The sequence below is a fragment of the Spinacia oleracea genome, chromosome 2 (genome assembly GCF_020520425.1).
Source record: "Spinacia oleracea cultivar Varoflay chromosome 2, BTI_SOV_V1, whole genome shotgun sequence".
Taxonomy (NCBI): Eukaryota; Viridiplantae; Streptophyta; class Magnoliopsida; order Caryophyllales; family Amaranthaceae; genus Spinacia; species Spinacia oleracea.
In genome coordinates, this window is record NC_079488.1 from 102,360,822 (window position 1) to 102,384,612 (window position 23,791).

At 34.9% G+C, this 23,791-nt stretch overlaps 2 protein-coding genes across 2 annotated transcripts; both read right to left on the reverse strand.

The window, feature by feature from the left end:
• Nucleotides 1–1,116: 1,116 nt before the first annotated feature.
• Nucleotides 1,117–8,614, reverse strand: LOC110795777 (polygalacturonate 4-alpha-galacturonosyltransferase). Its single transcript, XM_022000796.2, has 10 exons — nt 8,177–8,614; nt 5,117–5,148; nt 4,959–5,018; nt 4,744–4,872; nt 4,553–4,616; nt 4,362–4,408; nt 3,930–4,264; nt 3,477–3,834; nt 2,317–2,904; nt 1,117–1,799 (listed from the first exon to the last, which is right to left on the reverse strand). Exons 1-10 carry the CDS (start codon nt 8,346–8,348, stop codon nt 1,524–1,526), a joined length of 2,061 nt encoding a protein of 686 aa, XP_021856488.1. The 5' UTR covers nt 8,349–8,614; the 3' UTR covers nt 1,117–1,523.
• A 1,901-nt stretch (nt 8,615–10,515) lies between these two features.
• LOC110795813 (histone deacetylase complex subunit SAP18) lies at nt 10,516–15,178 on the reverse strand. The gene is made up of 6 exons (XM_022000837.2): nt 14,919–15,178; nt 14,131–14,163; nt 13,435–13,545; nt 11,619–11,714; nt 10,930–11,001; nt 10,516–10,816 (listed from the first exon to the last, which is right to left on the reverse strand). Exons 1-6 carry the CDS (start codon nt 15,069–15,071, stop codon nt 10,784–10,786), a joined length of 498 nt encoding a protein of 165 aa, XP_021856529.1. The 5' UTR covers nt 15,072–15,178; the 3' UTR covers nt 10,516–10,783.
• Between the last annotated feature and the right edge of the window lie 8,613 nt (nt 15,179–23,791).

A 23,791-nucleotide genomic window follows, 5' to 3' on the forward strand; every position in this document is an offset into this window, starting at 1 on the left:
TTGGCCCGGCAACACGAGAAGCATAACAGAGAGGCAGAGAGTCATGGGTCATTCACAGGGGTGTCAAATCGGGTCATCGGTAGGTTACAGATCGGGTATAATCGATTCGGTATAGTTGGATAATGTAGTTGTACGGGGTCGTTGTAATGTGTGAATTTTATTTTTCGGGTCACTTCGATTTTGACCATAAATCGGTTGGATCAGGTCAGTTTTTAACAGCCCTACATTCTTAGATATCAATTTCAAAAAATGGCACATGCTCACTCCCCCCACCAATCCGTGGACTATGGACCATGGTGCACATAGAGCATGGTGCACCATGTGCACCAAAAGAACACATGTGCATAAACAAAAGAACATGACACTACGACAAAAGAACATGCAATATAATGTTTTACTTTTTTTTGTAAAAAATCACAATTTATTAAAAATATAAAAAATATATGTTCATGTTCTTTTTACGTAACCAGGTGTTCTTTTAATTATATACTAATGTTCTTAAGGTGCACCATGCTCTATGTGCACCATGGTACACCTTCAAAATTGCGCTCCCCCACTCTTCTTTCTTGTCCCGCTTATTTTTAATACAAAACGAACGAAGAAAAATAATTTTAAAAAACAAAATATTAAAGGTCCATTTGCATTGCATGATTTGGGTCGAGTTGGGCGTTGACATTCCTCAAAGAAAATTGGCACGAGTCAAACACTGCATGACTATTTGCACAACCAGACAGTCCTTGCCTCTCTCTTACCTGGTTCTTCATCATCTTAAACAATCAATTGGTCTCTTCTTTGTTGATAAATTTTTTTCTTTTCAGGGTATTTGTTGATAAATTTACTAAACCCCCATTGGAATCTAAGAAAATGAGAGAGATTATTAAATTTGAAAAATTATCATCACGACTTTTTTTGGACATACGAAAACCTATAAAATAAAATAGGTATGGGTCTCACAATAAGAATAAATAAAGTACGTAGTAAAGATCTTTGAGCTGCAAACAAAGGTTCACCAATTGTGATATAGCTCATGTCAATTGTCAAGCCAGATGCCTGAATACCTGATAAAGGATCCCAATGCAGAAAATTGAAGACAACTTATCAAGAAATTAACAAAAATAACAGAAAAGAAAAAATTAAATCATGGAAATTATACGATCTACAAATCTGTTGTGCAATGTTCAAAGAATACAGCATGATTCTGTTCTGGTACTAAATCTTTAGACCACCTCATCACGTAAAACGAGAACCGGTTAATGATACAGTAGATCTCTCAAATTCTGTCCACAAATGATGCGGAACAATGGGGGGTACATAGCTACATATTAGACTGAATCAGATAAAAGAATAAACAATGTGGGAAACATACAAGGATAAGCAGCTCACTAAAACAGAAGCATGCCCCCTCCTTGTGCCAGTAACATCGTCGAGCCCTCCATATCAGATAAGATAATCCATTGAAGGCCAAGGAGAGCATAGAACTAGCATGTGGACTTACTATTGCTATCCCATATATCATCTTGTTTTCATTCACTCAACTTGCATCTCCTGAGATAGGGGTGATCATACTTGATGTACTTTGTCCAGTATGACCGGTACTTTGTCATTGCAATCTCTAACCATGGCTTCATATTACCATTGTAATGAACAACTGCTGCCTTATCAATCTCAGACTTGTCAATACTTGGATTATATCCCAAACCCAGCACATGCCATGACTTCTCAAGTGGATGTGTCAGCCCGTAAAATGTAATAAGTCCTGGAGGCAGTGTGCCCAGCTTCCAAAGTGTTCTATCTTCATTCTGTAAAAGTCATCATTTTTTAAGGTTAAATTCCACTACCCTTCAAACTTGGAGCAACCATGCCAAATAAATCTAAAACAAAATGTAACTTCATGCACAAGTGCTCTCTGGTTATATAATCTCTAGATAATGTCATGTTTCAATATATAAGTATGAAGCTGGAACAACTAAAAGTAGACAGAATGTGACGGATAAAAGAGAAGTGAATCATTCTTTTTTCTGTAGAGGTACAAGGACAGTTTAGGAGACCCTTCTCTAGGGTGAACCCTTTAACTAGAAAGTGAAGTGAAACGGTAATGCTACCACAAATGCTACTTAGGCATACATAACTTCAAAAGGCTTGTCATAATAATTTGACACCTGTCCCATGAAACATGGACTTTTCTCCTTTAGGGTGTATTTATCCAATACAATTAAACACATGTAACCATGCTAAACTGAAGAGTCTGATAGTAAAAGAGGTGAGAAGAAAATAGGGAACGGGGAAGATGAGTGCAAATAAAGGAACATAATTTACCATATTTTGCCACTTGTGATATATGCCGGTGATATCCTTTTTTTTCCACTCCTTGAGATCAAACAGATTCATGCCATACGCCCATCCACAAGCACTAGGGTCGAAGTTTCTGGATATGTGCGGATTGGAAAAGTTCAAATACTTATCAAATCGATGAAAGCTCTCTCCGCAAGTTTCCACAGCACCATTAACTTTTCCTTGGAGGTCCACTGACCACAATTGACTCAAATCCTTTTGCACAACAATGTCATCATCTAGAAACAGAATCTTATCTAGCTTTGGATAAATTTGGGGAAGATAAAATCTTAGATGGTTAAGCATTGATAGATACTTCGGGTTTCTATACTTCAAATTGGATGCCCCGGATGAAATAGTTGTTGGATGATCTGCCTTAAAATAATATTCCTTCATGGCAGAAGACTCAAGCTGACGAAGAACTGGACAATATGATGAGTTTAGCCACTTAAATTCATCAACATTTTCAACATGGATAGTGGCTTTTCCAGGAGGGTTCGAAAGGAACCACATATTCATTGCACCGAAATTGAGCTTATCAGTAACAAGATGAAAAACATGCTTCTCCGGCTCCTGTAACCCATTCAAAAAGATACCATTAAACAAGGGCTAAACAATCAATAGCTACATATTCAACTTTCAACACTGCCAATATTAATCAAGGAAGCATTCCAACAAGTAGCTTATAAGTTGTAACAAAAGGATGAAATACTAATCCACTTGATGGATGCTTTGGAAGAACAGCACTTATTAACACCAGGCCCCCAACCCCAGAAAACAGGTACATGGGAGAGAAAATCCTGATTCCTGAACTAGAAAAGAGACCAGTAAAATAAACTTTAAACCAGTTAACTGCCACAGAATACAGTACACAAGGGACTGCTAGTCTGTAAACAAATACTTAACACCACCATCCCGCACCCCACCCAAGTTCCCCCAATAAAGGAAGGAGAAGAAAAAAAACTGCAGACTTTGTATTCAACTTATCTCAGCTCGAGTTCAATGAAAAAAAAATCTTCAGGCAGGTAAACGAAAAAAGAAGAAACAGCCCCCCATATATAACCAAGGGAAAGTGAGGCCAGTGTAGCTCCTAGCACAACGAAAAGCAAGAAGATGAATATCTCAACAAAAGCCAGCAAGTTTACCTTAGCATTCGTGATAGTTGAGTTCACGACCACGGATGCAGCAAGGACATTGTCAGAAAAAAGCGCATAGTGATAAAGTTTGGGCTTTTCCAAATTTTCAATCTGGGGGAACTTTCTCTTCTCTAAAGGAAGAAGGTAGTAATCGATAGTTAAGCGCATAGCCAGACAATGAATTCCATTTGGAACAGTCTTGGCTGCCAACTGGCTCAGAAAAGTGCTCTGTTTTTTCAAGCTCCTCACTTGTTCCTCGGCAGATTGAAGCATGGCCCTCAGCTTTCCTGTCACCAGCTTGCAATCATACAGTTGTTCTTTAGCTTTTGAAAGAATTTGGCCCATTGCTTTTATTTTCTCCGGAGCACTGAAACAAGAGGCACTCATCAGAAAAGGATAACCCACATATAAAAGAGGGAGAAACAATAGTCTTATGAGAAGGGGAAACAAAAAATATTTTACCTGCGAGAAAGATCAGCATCAGTAGTCGTCTCTCCCAAGGCACGCTGGCTCTCTTTAAGCCTGTGCTGAAGTTCTTGAGACAATTCTAGCTTATTCTTCATCTTAGCAATGCCAATATACACTCTGGCCATAATAATTTGATCACGCATCAAACGCACGGTAGAATCAGTATTCTCATTGTCATTTTCTCTCCTCCAGATATTATATTTCCCCAAAACTGCGGAATCAACTGATTTAGAACGCTGAATTGCAGCATTTTCGAGTTTCAAAATAGTTTCATCATCCTGCTTTACCAGATCAGCTGCACGTTTCTCACGTCTCTTCTCTCTTAACCGCTGCATTTAGGCCAAACATTCACAAATTTAACTGGGGAACACTAGTTAAATGCACTACAAATTCTTCGTCATAACCTCCTTAAACAAAAATGATTACCCTTCGTATCTGTACAGCCGGTGAGTCCACTACATCAGGGTGACTATCTGCTTAAACATAAAAAGCAAGAAATATGTCATCATAAATCAGCATATGCCTGTAAGGAACAAGATAACATTTACGGTATCACAGACTCTAAGCCAACAACAACCTATTCATCTATTATAGAAAAGAGCAGAAATGATCATTACCTGATGAAATATCTTGTTTTCCCTTCAACTTATCTTGTTTCATGTTTGTGCCAATGTTCTTTGCCTTTAAACAATCAGAAAACGTAACAGATGAAAGATTAGGTGATGGGGACCATTATAGAATAGCTAAAATTTGTTGCAACATCACCAGCAAATCAGCAATAAGAATTCTATTTGAGAGCTATACCAACCTCTACAGAAGCATCATCAGCATTCTCCTGGCCAACAACCTTCCATGAGGCAGAACCATTATTGTTTTTAAAAGAATCAAGACTCAGTGGCCCCAAGTCTTTCACATTTGCTGAGATGATATCAATGTCCTGCAACATACATAAAATTTTGACACCAAATACAGTGACATTTTAACAACGAAATATATGAGGGGAAATGTTCAAGATTGCCTTACCTCTTTTGAAAAGAATGGCTTCAAGTGTTGCAATATGAGCCTTTCTCTCCAATCTACATCCTGCATCAATTAGTCTTACAAATTAATCTTTGGCAACTAAGAGGTGTACAGAAATCAGCGTACAGAAAAGTTGGAGAATTAATAGAAGATTGAGCAACCTGTTTAACTGCATCAAAGGAATTTCCCGACCCTGTAGAATGCACAAATAATAGTCAACAGACAGTTTTAGATGATGACTCCTATAAAAAAAAAAAAAGATAATGACTCCAACCCCCACCCCCCACTACACACACACACTTACATCTCCATCACGGAAAAAGAAAGAAAAAAGCAGCAACATCAACTGAACTTGATGCATGAACCGAAGATTGTGCAACAAGAGAAAAAGTGAAAAGCTTCATTCGAGATGCATAGTTAAAAAATATATTTTTTGAAAAAGGATCAACAACTACTAAATTATCAACCACATAACTTACTCTTCTCTCAGTAATGTCCCTACCAGATACAATAACACACCTAGATTGTTATCACAGCAGAGTCTCCTATGTCAACATGTCCATTTGGTGAAATATAATAATCCCATATAGACCAACAGTACACGTAATATTAGTATTTTCAATCAAATCAATCCACTAAGTCACTAACATCATTCCAGACTTTAAAGAACTTCAGAACTACACATTTCCTATCAGGTACTGGACCAAATAAATATAATGCATATATATCTTCCGAGAGTACAATCAAAGTCCCTCTATCATCAGTCATAAACACAAGAAAAAGCAGCAGCAGCAGCAAACAATAAGCCAAAAGAACACATAATAAAACAAAGTCAGACACCAGAAACAGCCAGCAAAAAAACACAAGACACAGCAAATATATAATTTCCTGCAAGTCCTAACATTCCTTAAATAAAGGTGTAAAACGGTCAATACCTGTCTGTTGTCTCCTTTCAAAATCATTCCATCTCCACAAACAAGGTTTTCCCTCAAAACAACGGAATAAACATATCCGTAAAATCGGCCTACTGTAATATTTCAAGGCTTTACTGTAATGCATCGGGTATAGCCCGTATAGCGGAAGGGCACATTAGGAAGTGTCATAATAATGCTGTTATGGATAGCTTGAGCAACAAGAAGAGGGGTAGTTAGTTTAGGGAAAGATAATGTATGTTGATTATTCTGTTACCCATTCACTCTCTCTACCTAAGTTGTGTTCCATCATTGATGGTTTAATTGCATCAACTAATACAAGTACTATCTGTTCCAATCTAATTTTGCTTACTTAAAAGTTAAATCAGTGATTAAGCAAGATACAACTTCAATCTATTACGTTTACTCAAAACTTCAATGACATGAAAGATGGCTTGCTAGCCGAACTTGCATGATTTTACCAAACTGAGAAAGAAGAATCACAATCCCTAAAAATAAATAAATAACTATCACTCGTTTTCTTCATAATGCTTGCTTTCTGTATACAGTTTCCAAAAGCCTCAAATACATATGAATCTGAGCCTAAAATTCAACTTAGAACCAACCCTTACTAACACTCTTCTTCAAACATTCATCGCCAAACAAATTCGCACGAGAAACCTATCTCCTCTTTAGTTGAACTTTTCTAGTAAGCATCCCTATCAAGTATCAAGTACATTTAGGTACAACGTGAACTAGTTTACATAGTGCAACACCTTGTCTAAGAAAGCATGTAAGCTCTCATATTGATCCATAATCCGATATTTAAACAGCCGTACAATTTCTTCTCCAAACAAAAATCCAGTGTGGCTCCAAAAGTCCAACAAAACAGAGATGAGCAACCAAGTGTTGACCAAGAAAAATTCTCATGAACCAACACAAGTCCGCGAAACCATAGCAATACTGAGTTTTTTCTGAACTAAAAAGCTAAAGCAGGCAAAAAAACTAAATGATGGAAACGCTAAGCCTATAATTCACCCTTTTGCAACCACCAATCTTCTGGTTCACCAAAGACAAAAGGGCGATGTCAAAATCAACGCTACAGAGATCAATTGTGTCAATCCAGCACCATCAACACCTGGAGAAAAATACTCCAGCCTCCACAGGACTTATTGGACGTTGTATGTCCAATGATGTGGTGCCAAAAAGAGTAATTGCAAGGCCAAATTAACCCTACAATTCCTTGGAGCCTAAAAAGGAGGTCAAACATCATTAAGTCTCACACATGTGCTACCTGAAATGCTATAAGTTTTGGTACATTGAACAAGTATGGGAACATCTTTGCTACCTAGTTCTGTGAAGCTAGTCAAGTGCACCATCTACCACATTCCATGTACAAATTGTGTGTACCGAACTACCAATTTGTGGTTCATGGGAAGGATGAGGGAATTAGGAAACTAGTTCACATAAATGGAAATCTTTCAAAACTACACATTACATACTGCTCTCAATCTTACCCACATTCACAAGGATTCGGCGGCAAGAAATACAAGTGATCACTTCACAGATAACAGTAACTCAGTATAACTGAGCTCTACCTACCCACTCCACCTAAAAGTCTACAGCCATGATCACGCTTACACACATCAACTTTCTAAGCCACCTGGGATAAAACTAACTAATAACATTAAGGACGACAAGCTAATAGGAGGAAAACAACTTTAATAGTTATAACAGCAATAAATTATGACCTTAGAAACAAAACTAAAGCATCAGAACTTCATTTTTACCTTTATAACGAGAACATGACACAACGCCATAGTACACCATGAAAATTACCTAGTCTTCGCAAGACTTTTCTTCATATGCCTCACAAGTCACAATAAATTATTGCATCACCACTCCCAACGGTAGTAAAACAAAGTCAGCAGACCATACTCTAATTGCTTCACCAATCTAAAAAAAATCCAACCAAATTGGCAAATTGCTAAATTTCCAACCGTCCTACTCAATTACAGAATTAATGCTTTTGTCCAGTTTGATAAAATTAAGAAGTTCATCAACAATTGCCCAATTCGGATTCACCAATACGCAAACAAAAGCATGCACAAACTTTCAAATAATCCAAAGAATTACATCATGAATTCACAATCTAGGGTTAGAAATTCACCCAAATTGAATAATTCCAAATAAAAGCAGGTAATGCAGTATTATTAGCAACAATATTGAAACCCGAATCAATCAAATTAACCAATTCAATATCAAAAAATAGAAACAGATCTAACCTAGAAAAAGTAGAGAGATACTAACCAGATGAAGAGGAGACATAGAGACCGCGACCGACAAAGAAAAAGAGAGGGAAAATAAGGAGAAGAAGGAAGAAAGGAAGAATGGAGGATGCAGATAAGCATGATGATGATGATGGTGCATTGATTCTACTCCTGGAGACGCTCGGACTCAATAACCCCCTTTTAGTCGCCATTAAAATCTGGACCTCTCTCAACAATCTAGGGATTGTGAGAGAGAAAAAGAAGATTGAATTTGTCCAGATTATATACAAGCTGGATTTGCAGAGAGAAGGAGGTGGAAGATGAAGCAGCGAATGAGAGAGGAGGAGTGAAGACAGAGAGAGAGAGATCTGGTGATGTTAACACAAGTGTTAAAAGTTGGATTAGAGAATGGAGGTGAAAAACCGGAGAAGGGAGTGTGTCATTGCGGTGACGGCGATTTCTATTGTACAACTGGTTAATTACAAATTACGGATTATCGGTAATTAGCTTTATAGGTATCCGTATACATTTTATTTACATACGGAGTAATAAATATTATGAATTGGAAAAAAAAAAATTACATGAATATAATATACAGAGTAAAAGTTATCCAACTTTTTAGTGCTATTTTTTTTAATAAACTATTCCATCAAAATCATTGATTTTTTAATATTCCATCAATTTTTGTTCTTAATATAAAGTAAAATTTGTCAGGACCTTTTATAAACCAAAAATTGTGAGAAAGGACTTTAAAAAAAAAGTTGTGAGATAGAACATAAATTGATTTATTGTTGTGAATTGGGACCAGCACTCATTTTCCGGTGATCAACTCAATTTTTCCGGCGTGCGTGCGTGTCACGTGACTAATAAAAAATGAATTTTTTTTTCATTTAGATTTTCCCTCAGCTTCTCCAAAACTTAAACTCACCGGCAAGATTCATATACTATTTCCAAAATAATAGATTTTTTATCAGATTATTATACTTCCGCTGTGATTTTTACGCTTCTTCTATTTTATTCTCTTGATAATTTACCGTTCTCCATGTGTCGTAAGATATGGACGGTTCTCCATATGTCGTAAGATATGGACGATTTTTTCATGTGTCGTAAGACATGGACGGTTCTCCTTCTGCTGTGAGAGAGGTTTTTCATATTGGCAATTTTTTTCCTTGTACGAAACAACAGGAATTCTTGAAACAATAGTAACGACAGAAATCCCTGACACGACAAGGCAGGCATATGATATTTTTTCTTGTACGAAACGACATGACTCCTTGAAACGAAAGAAATGACAGGACTCCTTGACACGACAAGACATGCATATAACATTTTTTCTCTTGTACGAAACGACCGGACTTATTGAAACGACAGTAACGACAGGACTCCTTGACACGACAAGACAGGCATATGATATTTTTTTCCTTGTACGAATCGACATGACTCCTTGAAACGACAGGACTCCTTGACACGACATGACAAGCATATGGCATATTTTTTTATTTCTCCAATCGCAACGTTCGTGAAACTGTCGTTCCGATTGCGGGAGGGTATTGAGGATAACGTAGTTATCCTATATGATAGAATTTTGAATATGGTAGAGTTATGTCACAACTAGGCTATATGATAGATAGAAGTCTATATGAATTAGGAAACCTATAAAGAGTAGGAGATATAGTTTATATTATAAATAGAGGCGTATGTCCACGGACAACGCAACATCTTATATTTTCCCATCCATCAATATTATTTTATCAGTACGTAATGCGTGCGAATATAAGAAACAGATTAGTGTTATTAGATTTAAACCTGAAATAACATGTAAAAAGTATAAATAAATGTTATGTGTTCGAATATAAGAAACATATAAATTAGATAGAGCGCATCGGATATATACAGATTGATTAATGGTAAAAAATTATTTAAGGGGCTAGATTGATTAAAATACTTCTTTGAGTTTTTCCCAATTAGGTAAGTTGTCTTATATTCTTCTATAAGTGTGGAGGGTATTTTAGTAATCTAAAAGGGATACTAAAAATTGATTTACCAAAATAACTTCACCTCTTCACTTAGATAATAGAGATTTAAGCTGATGCTTCATTTGATATGGATCTTGCCCTTCAAAATTCTGACCCCAATAAGTTAATAATATCATATGCCCAGATCTTGACCTATAGTACCGTGGTATGAGCTTGCTTTGACTCGGCAAGTAATGTATTAAACAGCATTAAGAGCTGCATATCCCATGCAGATCATAAAATAGATGTTGAGTATCACAGAGTCACAGTAGCTAGTACTCCGTATAAGGTTGTTAACTTGTTATGCATCACTGTTCAGCGCCACAGGCCACAATGTATAGGGATCTTACCATCCTCCCAAAGCAGTTAAAACTGAAAATTACCATTAAACTTAACCTATGCACAGAGGCAAAATAAGTATCCTTAGTGATTATGTGCCAGATAATGTGCTTTACGACATATTCTTCCAAGTTTCAACATGACAGTTAATCATCACAGAGGCTGTAAACCTTCCAAAAGACTGAATCACAGAGGCAATAATCTATCTGGTTAAATTACAAGCACATCGGATTATAATCTTTGTCCTGGTGCAAGTTAGGTCAGCGGCTTCTATATTGCTGTACGAGACAAGTTCAGAAAATTGCTACATCCAAGTAGTCCCCTATCTGCAACCATATGAAGAGTATGGAACTACTGAGTGCTAACTACACAAAGTATATCTGATGATACTTTTGTAATTCTTTGGGTAATTTACAGCTGAATTTATGTTCTACAATACCTGAAAACCAAGTTGAGCCAATGCCTTGCCATCATCTATCTCTCTGGTACCGTATGAATATGTTTTCCCAACCTTCATGAATCATGACACAAGAAGAAAAAACGGCATTAAAATACTCTCAAGCATAAGAAAATAATGGTTTGATGCCTGAACGTAATACTAATTAATAAATGACCAGGAACATAATTTCATGATTAGCTTATCCCCGGGATGATCTCCTTTAGTTACCCCAACACTATACTACTGCTACTTATTTATAGAAAGTTGTTAAGATTAACGGGTGTTTTTCCCCAAAGAATGGCTAGATTCAGCTTCACAACCGGCCTTCTCCACCTTATCATTTCCCTTACTTCCATGGCTCTATTTTCTTTGGAGGAAGGACCGCAACATGATGAATGTAAAAACTATGCAATCTTTGTTAATAGTTTTACTTGCTAAAAGCTGGAACCCTCCAACCCTATCCAACTCTGCAGTTAGGGTAAAGGGGCATCTACCAAATTCTGTAGTTGGGGTAAGGGTGCATCAACCCCCTTTTGAAACCTACTCTAACTGGGAAATACATTAGAGGCATTTAATGGGAATACCATAAAGTTCATAATAGTACAAGAAACATGTATAATATGGATGCAAGCGTGGGAGATGTATGTCAAAGTCAGGAAGAATATTGGCAAGATGGCTGAGGAAGTTACCGGCCTAACCACTAAATGACCTTGTTTCTCTGGGAACACAAAAGCAAAAGACAACCTTGCATCTCTCCTCCTAGCTGCCGGTGTTACCTCCTTTACCTATGCAAAATAAATAAATAAAACAAATTTGATATCGATATATTACCATAAAACTGAGGCAGGAACAGACAACAATAAATGCATCATAAAGATTTAATTGCAAGAAAAAAGTAACGAGGATAGAGGACACAAGAACTCCTTGATGTTGTCATCTCTGTAGAGATACAAAATTTACATACATCTACATAGAGTCATAGACCAATTGACCACTCTAAGACGTACAGCCATCACTAGATGAAACAGCTAAATATGCAGGCCGAAATGCTCACAGAAAGAGAGATCCATTATGAAGGAGATCTGCTCACTCCACTTGAGATGCTACATCATGAAATAAGCAGATGTGATTACATGAAGCTTGGTATAACTCGTCTTCATGAAAAAAGTTCGAAAGCCCTCCTAGGCAAAAACTTTCTAGGTAAAAGCTAAAACAGCTTACGCAGGAAGACCCAATTGTAAACAAGTACAAGGCTGGTTAGAGACGAGTATGATTCCTTACCATGACAGCAACTTAAAATGAAATATTTCTGACTAACAAGTATGCCCATCAAGCTTGGAGCTATACATAGGCGTCAAGCACTAAAGCTACGATTGGAATCACGTCATAATTGCAAAAACAGAATAGTTGCAGACAACTTAGAAGAAGAGAAAGACCTGCTAAGACAATGAGCCTAAAAAAAACCTTCATTAAATTCTTCTTAAATTAGGAGAATCCAGAATCTCTTTAGCTGCAATTTGTTCTGATTTTTCAAAATTCACTTGATCTTAAAGAAGGTATCGTTGTTACTGTTCCCGGAGAGGACTACAAGAACTCTTTGCTTAGTATGTAATTTAAAAACATTTCAAAAGTAATCAGACAATCGATAAATAATGCCACCCAAAGTTCAACGAGATTGAGTGCACCAACAAGGAAATCCTAGTTGATATCAAGGATCACCAAAATAGACCAAACCCTTTGACATGGGCACTATAGGGGCTTATAAAGATTGGCGTCAACTTAATTTTGCTAATCCCCTGGATCCATCTATCAGTCCCCAAGCATAAACAGCCAAGTATCATTGAGCACAAGAACAACTATTCACAGAAAGTTCAAGAAAACATTCCAAGAAGAGAAGTCAAATTAGCAACGTAAACAAACAACCAAAGTAGCGTATAAACAGACTTAACAGCGTAACCTTCAGAAAAAAAAATCTTTGTGACTGATATGACAGGAAAGAACTGCTACACACATGACTTAAAATAATGGTGCAAAAAACAAATTTCAATAGTAAAACATATAGTCTCCTGCCCAGAATTTTGGTAAAATAACAGCGTAAAACATAGCTAAAGTTGTATTGAAATTGTACAAAAACCTATATAAGTGAAATTGTGAAAATATAAAGATGTAACAAAAGATGCTCCATGTTTTCACCCAGTTTCAAATTTAACCAGCTTTTGTGAACCAAGGGATCATACTATAACTTAACACAAGCACATAGACTAATAGTTGAGAATCCTCTTTTCCCAATAAAACCTTCACCAATTGCGAGGTTAAGATTTCAGTGCAGCAGAAAGCCCAAATTTCTCCTCAGTTTTACTGATATTGGGACAAGATCAGGCAACCACCCAACACCGCAATCATTAATGGGAAATAAGTATATAAATAAATAAATAAATAGAGAAAAGGGGGTCATGGCACTCATGGAGTCATGGGTACAGGTAAAGGTGAAAGTTCTAAACAAACCAGATCAGTTAACTCTCGAAGAGTAGCATCCTTCCAAGTATATATTTGAAATTCATTTTTTGGCTCGTTTCCTCTGACTGCAAAGTCTTCCTTGGTATGATGACTCCCAACCTGCAAAATATTAAACTATTATATAAGTACATTCACGCAATCCATGTTGAGAATCAGGTAAGAACGCGTTGGTACAGCTCACAGTCCCACCTTCCATCCATGAGGTTGGGAGTTCAATTCTCATTGAACCTAACATCATGGATAGGAGTCATAAGACTCATAGGAGGGTGATTAGATTAGTGGTCGTTTCTCTAGCCACATGAATAGGGTTCTCAATATCAAAATTGTGCTCCTCCTATGACTATCTGTCTATCCTTACCCCTAGCTCCACAAGGATGGATGAATGATCTTCTAGTCCAATAAAAAAAATTAAAAGATCAGAAACTTCACAAGTAAACAACACAAACTTACAGATTATAGCAACACCAAGCAACATTATGTCCACTACAGCAGACGGTATCACACTAAATGCAAAAAAATCAAAAGAAAGTCTGAAAACTTTCACTACGCTGCAGAAAACATAGTTAAAAAATGGCACCAATTCACGCGTTCTATAAAAGAACAGCCAACAAACACAACACTAAAAAGGGAATTCCCGGAGGACAAAGCATAACAAACAAAAAGAGTGAGAAATAGATAAAGTACCTTAGTGAAAACCCGGAGCAGCAAGGGACAAGTCTGCGACCAGGACAAGAAATGTATTAACAACATTAATACATACTTCGTATAGAACAAAACCATTCCCCTGATAAGTAACAATTAGAACATGAACAATTGAGCATATCAAATATCACTAGCACACTAAGTAAACAGTTTTGAAAATGCACTCTTTAAATAAACAGCATCCCATCCAGAACCACCAACATTGATTGTTTCGAGAACTCGTGAAATCAGATGTCAAACACGCTCAAGTAAATCCCGCATTATTCCGGTAAGAAAATCACCCTAAAAAAGAGACTATTATGAAGACAAGTCCCTTTTAATCAGGAAACACAATACTACTCCAATATAGGGACAATTGTCAATTAACCACCTCAATTTCACATCGTAAAGCAAGCAAACCCTAAAAAACCTCCAAAAAAATCAAATCAAACATAGGGAAACCTGAATATATCCCCCCTTTTTGTTTTTCCCTCTTGGCTTCTTTAACAAAAATAGGTAAATCTGAAGGGGAAAAAATCAAAGAAACTGAAAACAGCTTAATTCATCAAACCAATACAATTCTACAAAAAAAAAATGCAACTGAAAGTGATTACAGAGAGTTAGCCAAAATAAATTTCCATAAACTCAAAAAATTTTAGCGCACAAAGTTGCAATTGTCCATTAAACGCAATTTCAAAGAAGAACCATACGAAATAAATAAAATGCAGTAAGAACCCTAGATTACAACAACTACTACTACAACAACAACAACAACAAACAACAAATCGAACCTTTTCGCGACAGATGTAGACGGAACGACGAGGACCAGTGGTTGGCGGTCGAGCAAGAGGATGAAGCGAAATCGGCGGACGACGAACAGAAGGAAGTGGCGGAGGAGGAGGGAGTTGCTGCACTTTTCGGTGAACTCCTGCTATTCCCGCCATTTTCCCGTCAGTCTTCAGTCTTCACTCTTCAGACACACACTGTCACACTGACACTCACTCGGGCACTCCTCTCTTGTGCGGTCTTTTTGGAGTGTTCTATTTGAGTTTGGGAGAAATTTGGGTTCGCGTAATTAAACCAAGGCCCAATAAGAAACACAAAGATTTTCCAAACAACACATGTGAGTGTCCCACATTGATAAAAGATGGGAGAGTTGATCACTTAATAAGGCTAAGGAGCTACTTTTCTTATTGCCATATGGTTATAAGGTGGAACCTCCTACATAGGGGCGGAACCAAGGGGGGGTTGGCAGGGGCCATGGCCCCCCTATGGTTTAGATAAATATTATATATGCATTGTACTACTACATATTATGAGTAGCTCAATTGGTTTGAATGTGTGTTGATGTTATGACCCTCCCGGGTTCAAGCTTGCAGCACACTCTTTTCTTTTCTTTTTTTAATCCTTTTTCTTTTTCTCTTTCACTTGTACTTTTTTATTTTTGAGGGGTTACAATAGTACGTGCTACTACCTTATTTATACAACCGTATTACAGCTTTTATGAAATAACCGTACATCTTAGTGCAATTTATTGGGTAAAAGTTCATAAATTCAATACCTCTTATCTAAAATTCGCAAATATGTTATACGGAGTACTTAAATGTACAATGTGTTTAAAATATTTACAACAATTTTGTGTGTTTCTCTATATTGTGGAACTCTATAATATTTTATAAATCTGTTAATTTCTATCTCTATTCTCTTATCAGTGAATATCCTTAATTTATATTCTACTGCTTTGAATAAAACTTAATAAAATCGAAGGAATATTACTTCAACCTTTGAAATATTATGTGCAATAAAATTTATCATTCGTATTATTTTTGAGACAAAGATAATATATTCGATCGTATGTGAACCCTTGGCCCCCAAACTTCAATTTCTGGTTCCGCCACTGCTCCTACAGCCTTGTTATGTGGAAATTAAGTAAAATTCAACAGATGTACAATAAAGTTACTTCGTATTATTAAGATGTTGATCGATTATCTTTTAGGTTGTTGAAATGTTACATTACGTTCAGATGTTCGTGACACTCACGTAGTACCTCATGTATGCATTTCCGTGGTTAAACCGGGGTTTTAAAAGTCTAAGTAAAATGGAATACACAAAATTAATTGATAATAGATGGAATAGTCTAGTAATCTAGTTGACTTAAATATGCTCGCTAATCACTTCACCGCAGTTATCTTTTTCTTCTAGAAAATTAAAGAGTTTATTGGTATTACATCATACAGCGAGTTATGAAATGATTTATACAATTGTATGTGTAAATGGAATCCTCCATTCCTCTCAATTTAACCGTTACACTTTTTTTTTATACGCCTTAATTTAATTGCCATAATTCTATTTTTCTATTACTAATTAAGTACTAAAATATCCTCACTTCATTACAATTTAATTTAATTTGAATCTCTTTATTTTATTTTATTTGTGTATCACCTGATTTATCCTTAGGGCTAATCCGGATTCGAATCGAGCTCTGAGTGCATAGATTACAGTCCCCTCCCAATTTTTATTGCGGGGGATCGAACACTGGGTCTTCCCTACCAAGTTCAATCTCAATCACCACTGAACCAACAAGCAATTGGTAATTTGAATCTCCATTTGACAAGGGAAGAAGATAGGTTTTGGTGTCCAAGTAAAACTACTAAAATGCACCCACTTCATTACTAATTAAATTTAATGAAAATGGGGTAAAATGGAACAGATGGAAGAATTAAAACCCGTAGTTCATTATTATTATTATTATTATTATTATTATTATTTATTAGTTGTTACTCTGTATGATGTATTATTATTATTATTATTAAGTTTCAATAATGTCACATAAGGTTTGATCAGTTCCAATAAGTTTAGATAAATTTTAATAAGTTTCAATAAGTTCAAATCAGATAAGTTGAATAGAACATATCCGTAATATCACAATTTGACATTTGAACTAGTGTGTAGACGATGCCCCAATTGCTACTTTGAATATTTATAATTCAAGATTCTTCTTCGGCTCAATATTTAACCAAAATACAAGTAGTCCATAAAGTAAAAAGATTTATTAAGTTCATCATCATTTATCATGCCAAGTATTTTTTTTTTCAATTAAATCATCTTACAATTCGTTTAATTTATTTTCTAGCTAAGTGCGCGCTTCAAATCAATAAACACCAAATTAAATATAAGTAGGGCATTTCTATAACTGATGCTTATGAGACTTACTAGATTAGATCCGGTGCACACACGGAATTTGATTATTTTTTTCACAAAATATTTATTTGAATATTTCCCCAACTACTGCATAGTTATAACATTTTTAACATACTCGTTTAAATTTATTCATCGAATATGTATATTTAAAATGCTAATATGGTAATTTAACCAAAATATTGAGTGATATATTTTCTATTATTAATATAGCGATTTGACTAAAATATTACCAATTTAGAATAATTATTATTACATCGTATCTATTATTACCATAATTTATAAACTAAATTTTGTTTCCATACATAAATAGTTTATAAAAAAAAGTAGAGAATAAAAATAAAATAAAACAGATACACTTTTTTGTGAAAGTGGTTTTTGGCGGGGAAAAATCGCACCAGGAATTGACATGTGTCATTCCTGGTGTCTGTTTTAGTATATAGTAATAGATGATATCGATCATGATTATTTCATGAATTTTCTAATTCTTTAATTATTATTTTTATTCCAAGATAGTCCATAGGAAATAAAAGGTAATACAAAGATTTAGTTGTTTTAGACTTCATGTTAACATTTTATAAATTAATGGACATAGATTAAAAAAATAGTGGTTGATTAAGATGGTAATGAGATTCATTCTCCAAAATCGATGTCTTGTGTCCGAACGTTACTGTATTGATTTTTGGTTGTTAATGACATCACATAACCTTGGTGAGCGGATGACCTGGCATGAATGAGAGAGTTCTATGTGACACATAAACGTTCGTAAACTGTCCTAAACATAGGTAACTAATTTTTATGTAAAAAAATGCAATGTTTTTTCTTCAAAAAATTCCCTTCGGGGGAGAGGAAAAGTCCAAGAAGTCCTTGTAATTGGTTGATTCATACTCCCTTAATTTTTGTCAATACCTTTTAATTGTCCCGTTGTTAAATTTCACTTTAATACAAACTGGATGTAATTCATTTGTGCACATGAAAAAGTGTGTATATAATGAGAGATATAGAGAGATCATCTACAAAACATACTTCTTTCGTTTCTAATTACTTGTAACATTTATCTCTTCTTGTCATTTCCGAATATTTGAAACACTTTCTCTTTTGCTATTAGACCACTAATTATTTATTGTTTTTCATTTTCCTTTTTACCCACTTACACTAATTCTTTGTCATTTTCATCACACAAAACAATTAACCCAATTACACATAATTCATTCATTTCCGTACATTATCCACAAAAATTCTAAAAACTACGCACGTACACTATAGGTACGAGTATTCGAAAGTGGAGGAAATACAATTTAAGATTTTAAGATAAGAAACGACATCAAAAGGAACACTTTAAAGAGATACGAAGTATGACCATCATCGAGTGACGGACGGAGGGGAGTAACAAGTCAGTGAAGAATCAAATTCTGAAAAGGGATAATAAGTGAGACTCAGGGTGGTGGAAATATCAAACAATAGGGGCAATTAAAGTTTCTAAAAGTAGTAAAGCTACACAGTGGGTCCTGAAGATAGACTTTCTATTTTGGGTAAGTGATAACCATCACCAGATTCACCACCACCACTTTATGATTGTATCACTAGTAGATGGTTTGTCATTTTCCAATTTCTAGTGGGGTCCATCTTAGGAAATTAATTCATCACATTATTATATGATCAGAATTTTTCATCAGGGATTCATATGCACGATATTAACCTACTGTTTGAATTTTTTTATTCTTTTTTTTCCGTAGACAAAGAGAATGAATGTTTTCCCAAATTATATACTACTATGAATTAATTAAATGGATTAAGTTGTACGAAGTATGTAAAATACCAAAAAGGGTGTTGTAAATTTTTAATTAAAACATCCTAAAGTAAGCAAGTGTTTTAATTTTAATCATTAAAAAAATCCCTTACATCGCTCTATGCTCGATTTTCCAACCACGAGTACGTCGTAATTTAGAATGTGGGTCATGGCGCACAGTGAGTATGGTGCACATTAAGAACACTAGTATATAATTAAAATAACATCTGATTACGTGCAAAGAACATGAATATATTTTTTATTTATATTTTAAATAAATAGTGAAATAATATATTCTTATTTTTATTATGACAGAAAAGTGAAATATTATACCGCATGTTCTTTTGGCGTAGTGTCATATTCTTTTATGTATACACGTATGTTCTTTTGGTGCACCATACTCACTGTGCACAATAGTCCATAGTCTATAGATTGTGAGTACATGTATGTTCCATTTCCCACAAGCTAGCTCCTTGTTCGTTAATCTTTTTGTTTTCAGAATTTTGTTTTCTTAAAGCTAAAAAATCAAAATAAAATGCATGATTATTAGAGGTATGTCATGCCTAATTTGAAGTTCACGTGACTTTTAAATTTATAAAATCAAAAACTAAAATTATGTATTCATGTAAGATAAGTCGATATTCAGTAAGATACGTCATATATGGTTTGAATTTTGAACAAGACAATCATTTTCTATAAACTTGGAGGTTAAGGTGAATGAAACTACCCTTTACTTGTTTCTACGTACCATACCCAATCTTACACAAAACTGTGTGGTTTTCCAAATAAATATATTGACTAGTTTGGCAATAACCACATTATATGATACGGAGTATTTATTATACCCTAGATAAAGAATTTATTTATTTAACTAAAGATGATGTTTATTACTTGTTCGATCATCGTCATATGTACCACTGCACCAGTGTTTAGTCATCATTTCATGTCAAACAAAAAATATAATTATCGTACTATCTTAGTATAAGTAGAGAGTTTTATTAAACAAAAATGATGAAGGTCGCAACATGCGACCTTTAAGCCGCGTCACAATGATGACATGGCATGCGTATGTGTCATAATTTAAATGAGAAACTAAAATATTTAACTTATATAATCTATTATACATGTTTCAAAAAAGGTAGGAAAATCTTAATATTCTAATTTGTTTCCTTTTTTATATCGACTACTTTATTTACATAGTAAAAATATTGAATTGATAGTCTACGTGGCGCCTATATGGACCAATTAAACTGCGACACGTAAGATTGTGACAACTAAATGTTGTCGCATCTTACGACCTTTATCATCACCCTTTATTAAATTCATTTATACTGTTGTTTCTATTTACGGCTTAATCACTGCTAGTCACCCATTCCCATGTGCATGTGACTTGAATCACTTGAACGTACTTTTGCTAAAACTTATTAAGCCACCTAGCTAGCTCACTAACTTAATTAGGTAGTGTTATCTTCACCTGAATTTCACTTATTTTATCTTATCTTATTGGCCCTGGACTTATCTTATCTTATTTTATCTTATCTTATCTTATTGACCCTTATCTTATCTTATCTTATCTTATCTTATCTTATCTGAACTTATTGACCCTTATCTTATCTTATCTTATCTTATCTTATTGGCCCTTATCTTATCTTATTGACCCTTATCTTATCTTATCTTATTGAAACTTATAGTATTACCTTATGTAATATTTACCTCACCTTATCTTATCTTATTGGCCCTGAACTTATCTTATCTTATCTTATTGACCCTGAACTTATCTTATTTTATCTTATCTTATCTTATTGGCCCTGAACTTATCTTATCTTATCTTATTGGCCCTTATTTTATCTTATTTTATCTTATCTTATCGGAAATAAGTGAAAATAAGGTGAAGAGAACAGAGCCCTTAGTTTTGGATCCTCTATAGTTCTAAAATAACGTACTCTACAAGGTAGAGTTTGAGCATATCAGCCATTGAATGAAAAATCAATGGTTCATATATTATCTTTCTGAAATTCCCCCTGTTTTTTTTCATCAATATGAGCCATTGATTTTAAAATGTATGGTTTAGATACAACTCTACCTTGTAGAGTTGTAGAGTTTTATTAAAACTCTAGAGGATCCGGACTCAACTTAATTACTAGATTAGCGAAAATATGTTTATATATTATACATTCGGATGTATTACCTATTTACACTTTGAGGGAAATTTACAGATAATATAATGCATTATGCATGTATTGTAAGAAGTCCGACCATAATAAATTGGTTGTTAGGAATTAAACGCAACTTAATTGAACTAATGAGATCTCGTAATGGAGTATGGAGTCAAAGCTCGGTTTGACGACATACCAAAACGCCAATTAAGTAGGATTGTGCAAGAGGATTATTTCTTTGTTAGACTCATAGCAACTTTGATGTTGGAAAGCTACTCGAGGCAAACAAAGGAATTAGGCAACTTTAGTCAGTGATTTGGCAAATCTTACTTATTTACTAGTATTTCCTAATCTAACGTTCATTGTATATTATAATTAGAAAACTAGTATATTATGGTATGTATGTAACTCTAGTGTTGTTTAGAATTGAGAAGTAAGTATAATTCTAAGAGACGGGGATTTTTAGTTTAGCCTATAAAACAAGGTTTAGGTCTGACTAGAAAATAAGAGAGAAAAGTGAAAAGTAATTGTCAAGTAAGGGATTTTTGTATTATTTTGCAGTAACCTATTATTTGAGGGGAGTAAATCTAAATTTCCTTGTAAACATTTGTGTCATTTATCATTGTTTTTGCTAGCTATTTGTTCTATGGTATTTGTAGGCTTTGTTCCTAATCGTTCGCGACACATGTTAATTTGGTTTTAACATTGGTTATAAGATATGGGGGGCAGACCTGGATCTAGAACATAGTTCTCATTCCATTATGTCAAGCCGGTCATCAAGGGAAAATCCGAAAATAACATGTCAATTTTGTGCACAAAACATGACATATTTTGGGTCTGGTCGGGTCGGGCAGCAGACAGGTCCGAATTTGATCGGGTCTAATAATTGCGTACTTCGACTACGTTGTTGTTTAGTTGTCGACGTACAGTATAAGGTAGTACTATGAAGGTTGATGATTTGTAGATAGAGGAGACTAAACTATAAACCGTACTCCGTAGATAATAACAAGAACACATCAATTCCCACAGAATTGGGTGCATGTTTTTTTACTTATACTGTAGTGCGTACTACTCCTTATGATTTGATATTCCAACCAACCATGCATGAACGTGGATAAAGAATTAAAACAAAGTACGTACTCGATCATTTACTAGCCATTTCTCATATGGTAAAGCTTGAAACTTATAACATTCCATTTAAGATAAAGTTATTCAGATGAGACGAACCAAATTCAATGGACCGACCGACCGACCTCAAAACCAAACAAAATACCCTCTGTGCAAATGTTGTTCAAGTGAAGTGATATTGGCCGTCTTCACCTGATACGGAGTAACAAATTAACCATTTGTGTAGTACGGAGTACTAGGTATGGTTTGGGAAGATCGAATGTACCTGGTCGACACTTATATAATACAATAGGTAGATAACATATGTCCGACCTACTTGATCAAGGCCTAACCATATAAAACACGAAATTACCAAAATTATATTATAAGTTTATAACCATGCGAATCTCCTTTCAATGATTGTTTGTTACTAGAGGACCACATGATAGAAAAAGACCAGGCCACTAAATAAGTTTGGGTAACTATCTTTTTTGGCTACGTTAATGATGTATATTTTGAGACTTCCCTCTGTAATGGTTTATGGTTGTTGAGGAATACATTGACCAAAACCCACTCTATGGTTCTTGTTCAATTCAAATTTCGATCGCGTCCATCATCATAGCGCCCACTTCTTTTATTTTACTTTTTATTTATATTATATGACCAATTTGATTCATTGATAATTAAAAAGTCAGATCACAAATCTACAAACAAATTTGAATTTAGTATTTTTTTTTTTTGGACAAAAGCTAACTAAACAAAATTACGGAAAATTAGAAAAGCAAATTAAATCTCGTGATACTCCAGTTGCAAGATCATGAGCTCCATCTACCCTCTTCCTGTCCAACTTGAGAATGCTGCACCAAGAGATCGAAAACCTTACCAAGGGTCTTGATTTCTGCTAGGGTCCAACGAATCTGCATATCCTGTGAATCCTCCTCCACTAGCATTTGCACCAACTGTAATAAATAGACAATTGAATCAATAAAAACTCTCTTTCAACAAATCTATTATCTTAGCATATCGAACATTTTTTATGTCGATGTAAGTAGTTCCAACTTTCTTAAATGAGGAGGTCTATGATGAAGATTATTCATGTCTAATTGATTTTCTGATTATAGTTGAATGATTGAGTTTCCTTTTCGACCCTGCACAACTTTTTACCAAAGAAACAAATTGGACTAAGCTAAACTCACAAATATTAACTAGAATAAACCTATCATAGCCTCATAAGGGCATTTACTGCACTTAAAAGATGTAATTTTATAAAGAGGAGTAGAAAATCTTCAAACTCACTACTAAATTAATTGATCATTGTAAATAATTACTGATTGGAGTAGAAAATAACAATAATAACGGAAATGATAAAGGTCGCAACATGCGATCTTTAAGCCGTGTCACAGTGGTGACATTG

Excerpts from the sequence above, each read along its gene's own strand:
- LOC110795777 (XM_022000796.2), bottom strand. The coding sequence starts at position 8,348 with ATGGCGACTAAAAGGGGGTTATTGAGTCCGAGCGTCTCCAGGAGTAGA. Across the intron at positions 4,409-4,552 it reads AAAACAAGATATTTCATCAG|ATAGTCACCCTGATGTAGTG; the intron begins GTAATGATCATT and ends ATGTTTAAGCAG. Across the intron at positions 2,905-3,476 it reads CAACTATCACGAATGCTAAG|GAGCCGGAGAAGCATGTTTT; the intron begins GTAAACTTGCTG and ends AATGGGTTACAG.
- LOC110795813 (XM_022000837.2), bottom strand. The coding sequence starts at position 15,071 with ATGGCGGGAATAGCAGGAGTTCACCGAAAAGTGCAGCAACTCCCTCCT. Across the intron at positions 13,546-14,130 it reads TGCTCCGGGTTTTCACTAAG|GTTGGGAGTCATCATACCAA; the intron begins GTACTTTATCTA and ends AATATTTTGCAG. Across the intron at positions 10,817-10,929 it reads TGGCTCAACTTGGTTTTCAG|ATAGGGGACTACTTGGATGT; the intron begins GTATTGTAGAAC and ends ATATGGTTGCAG.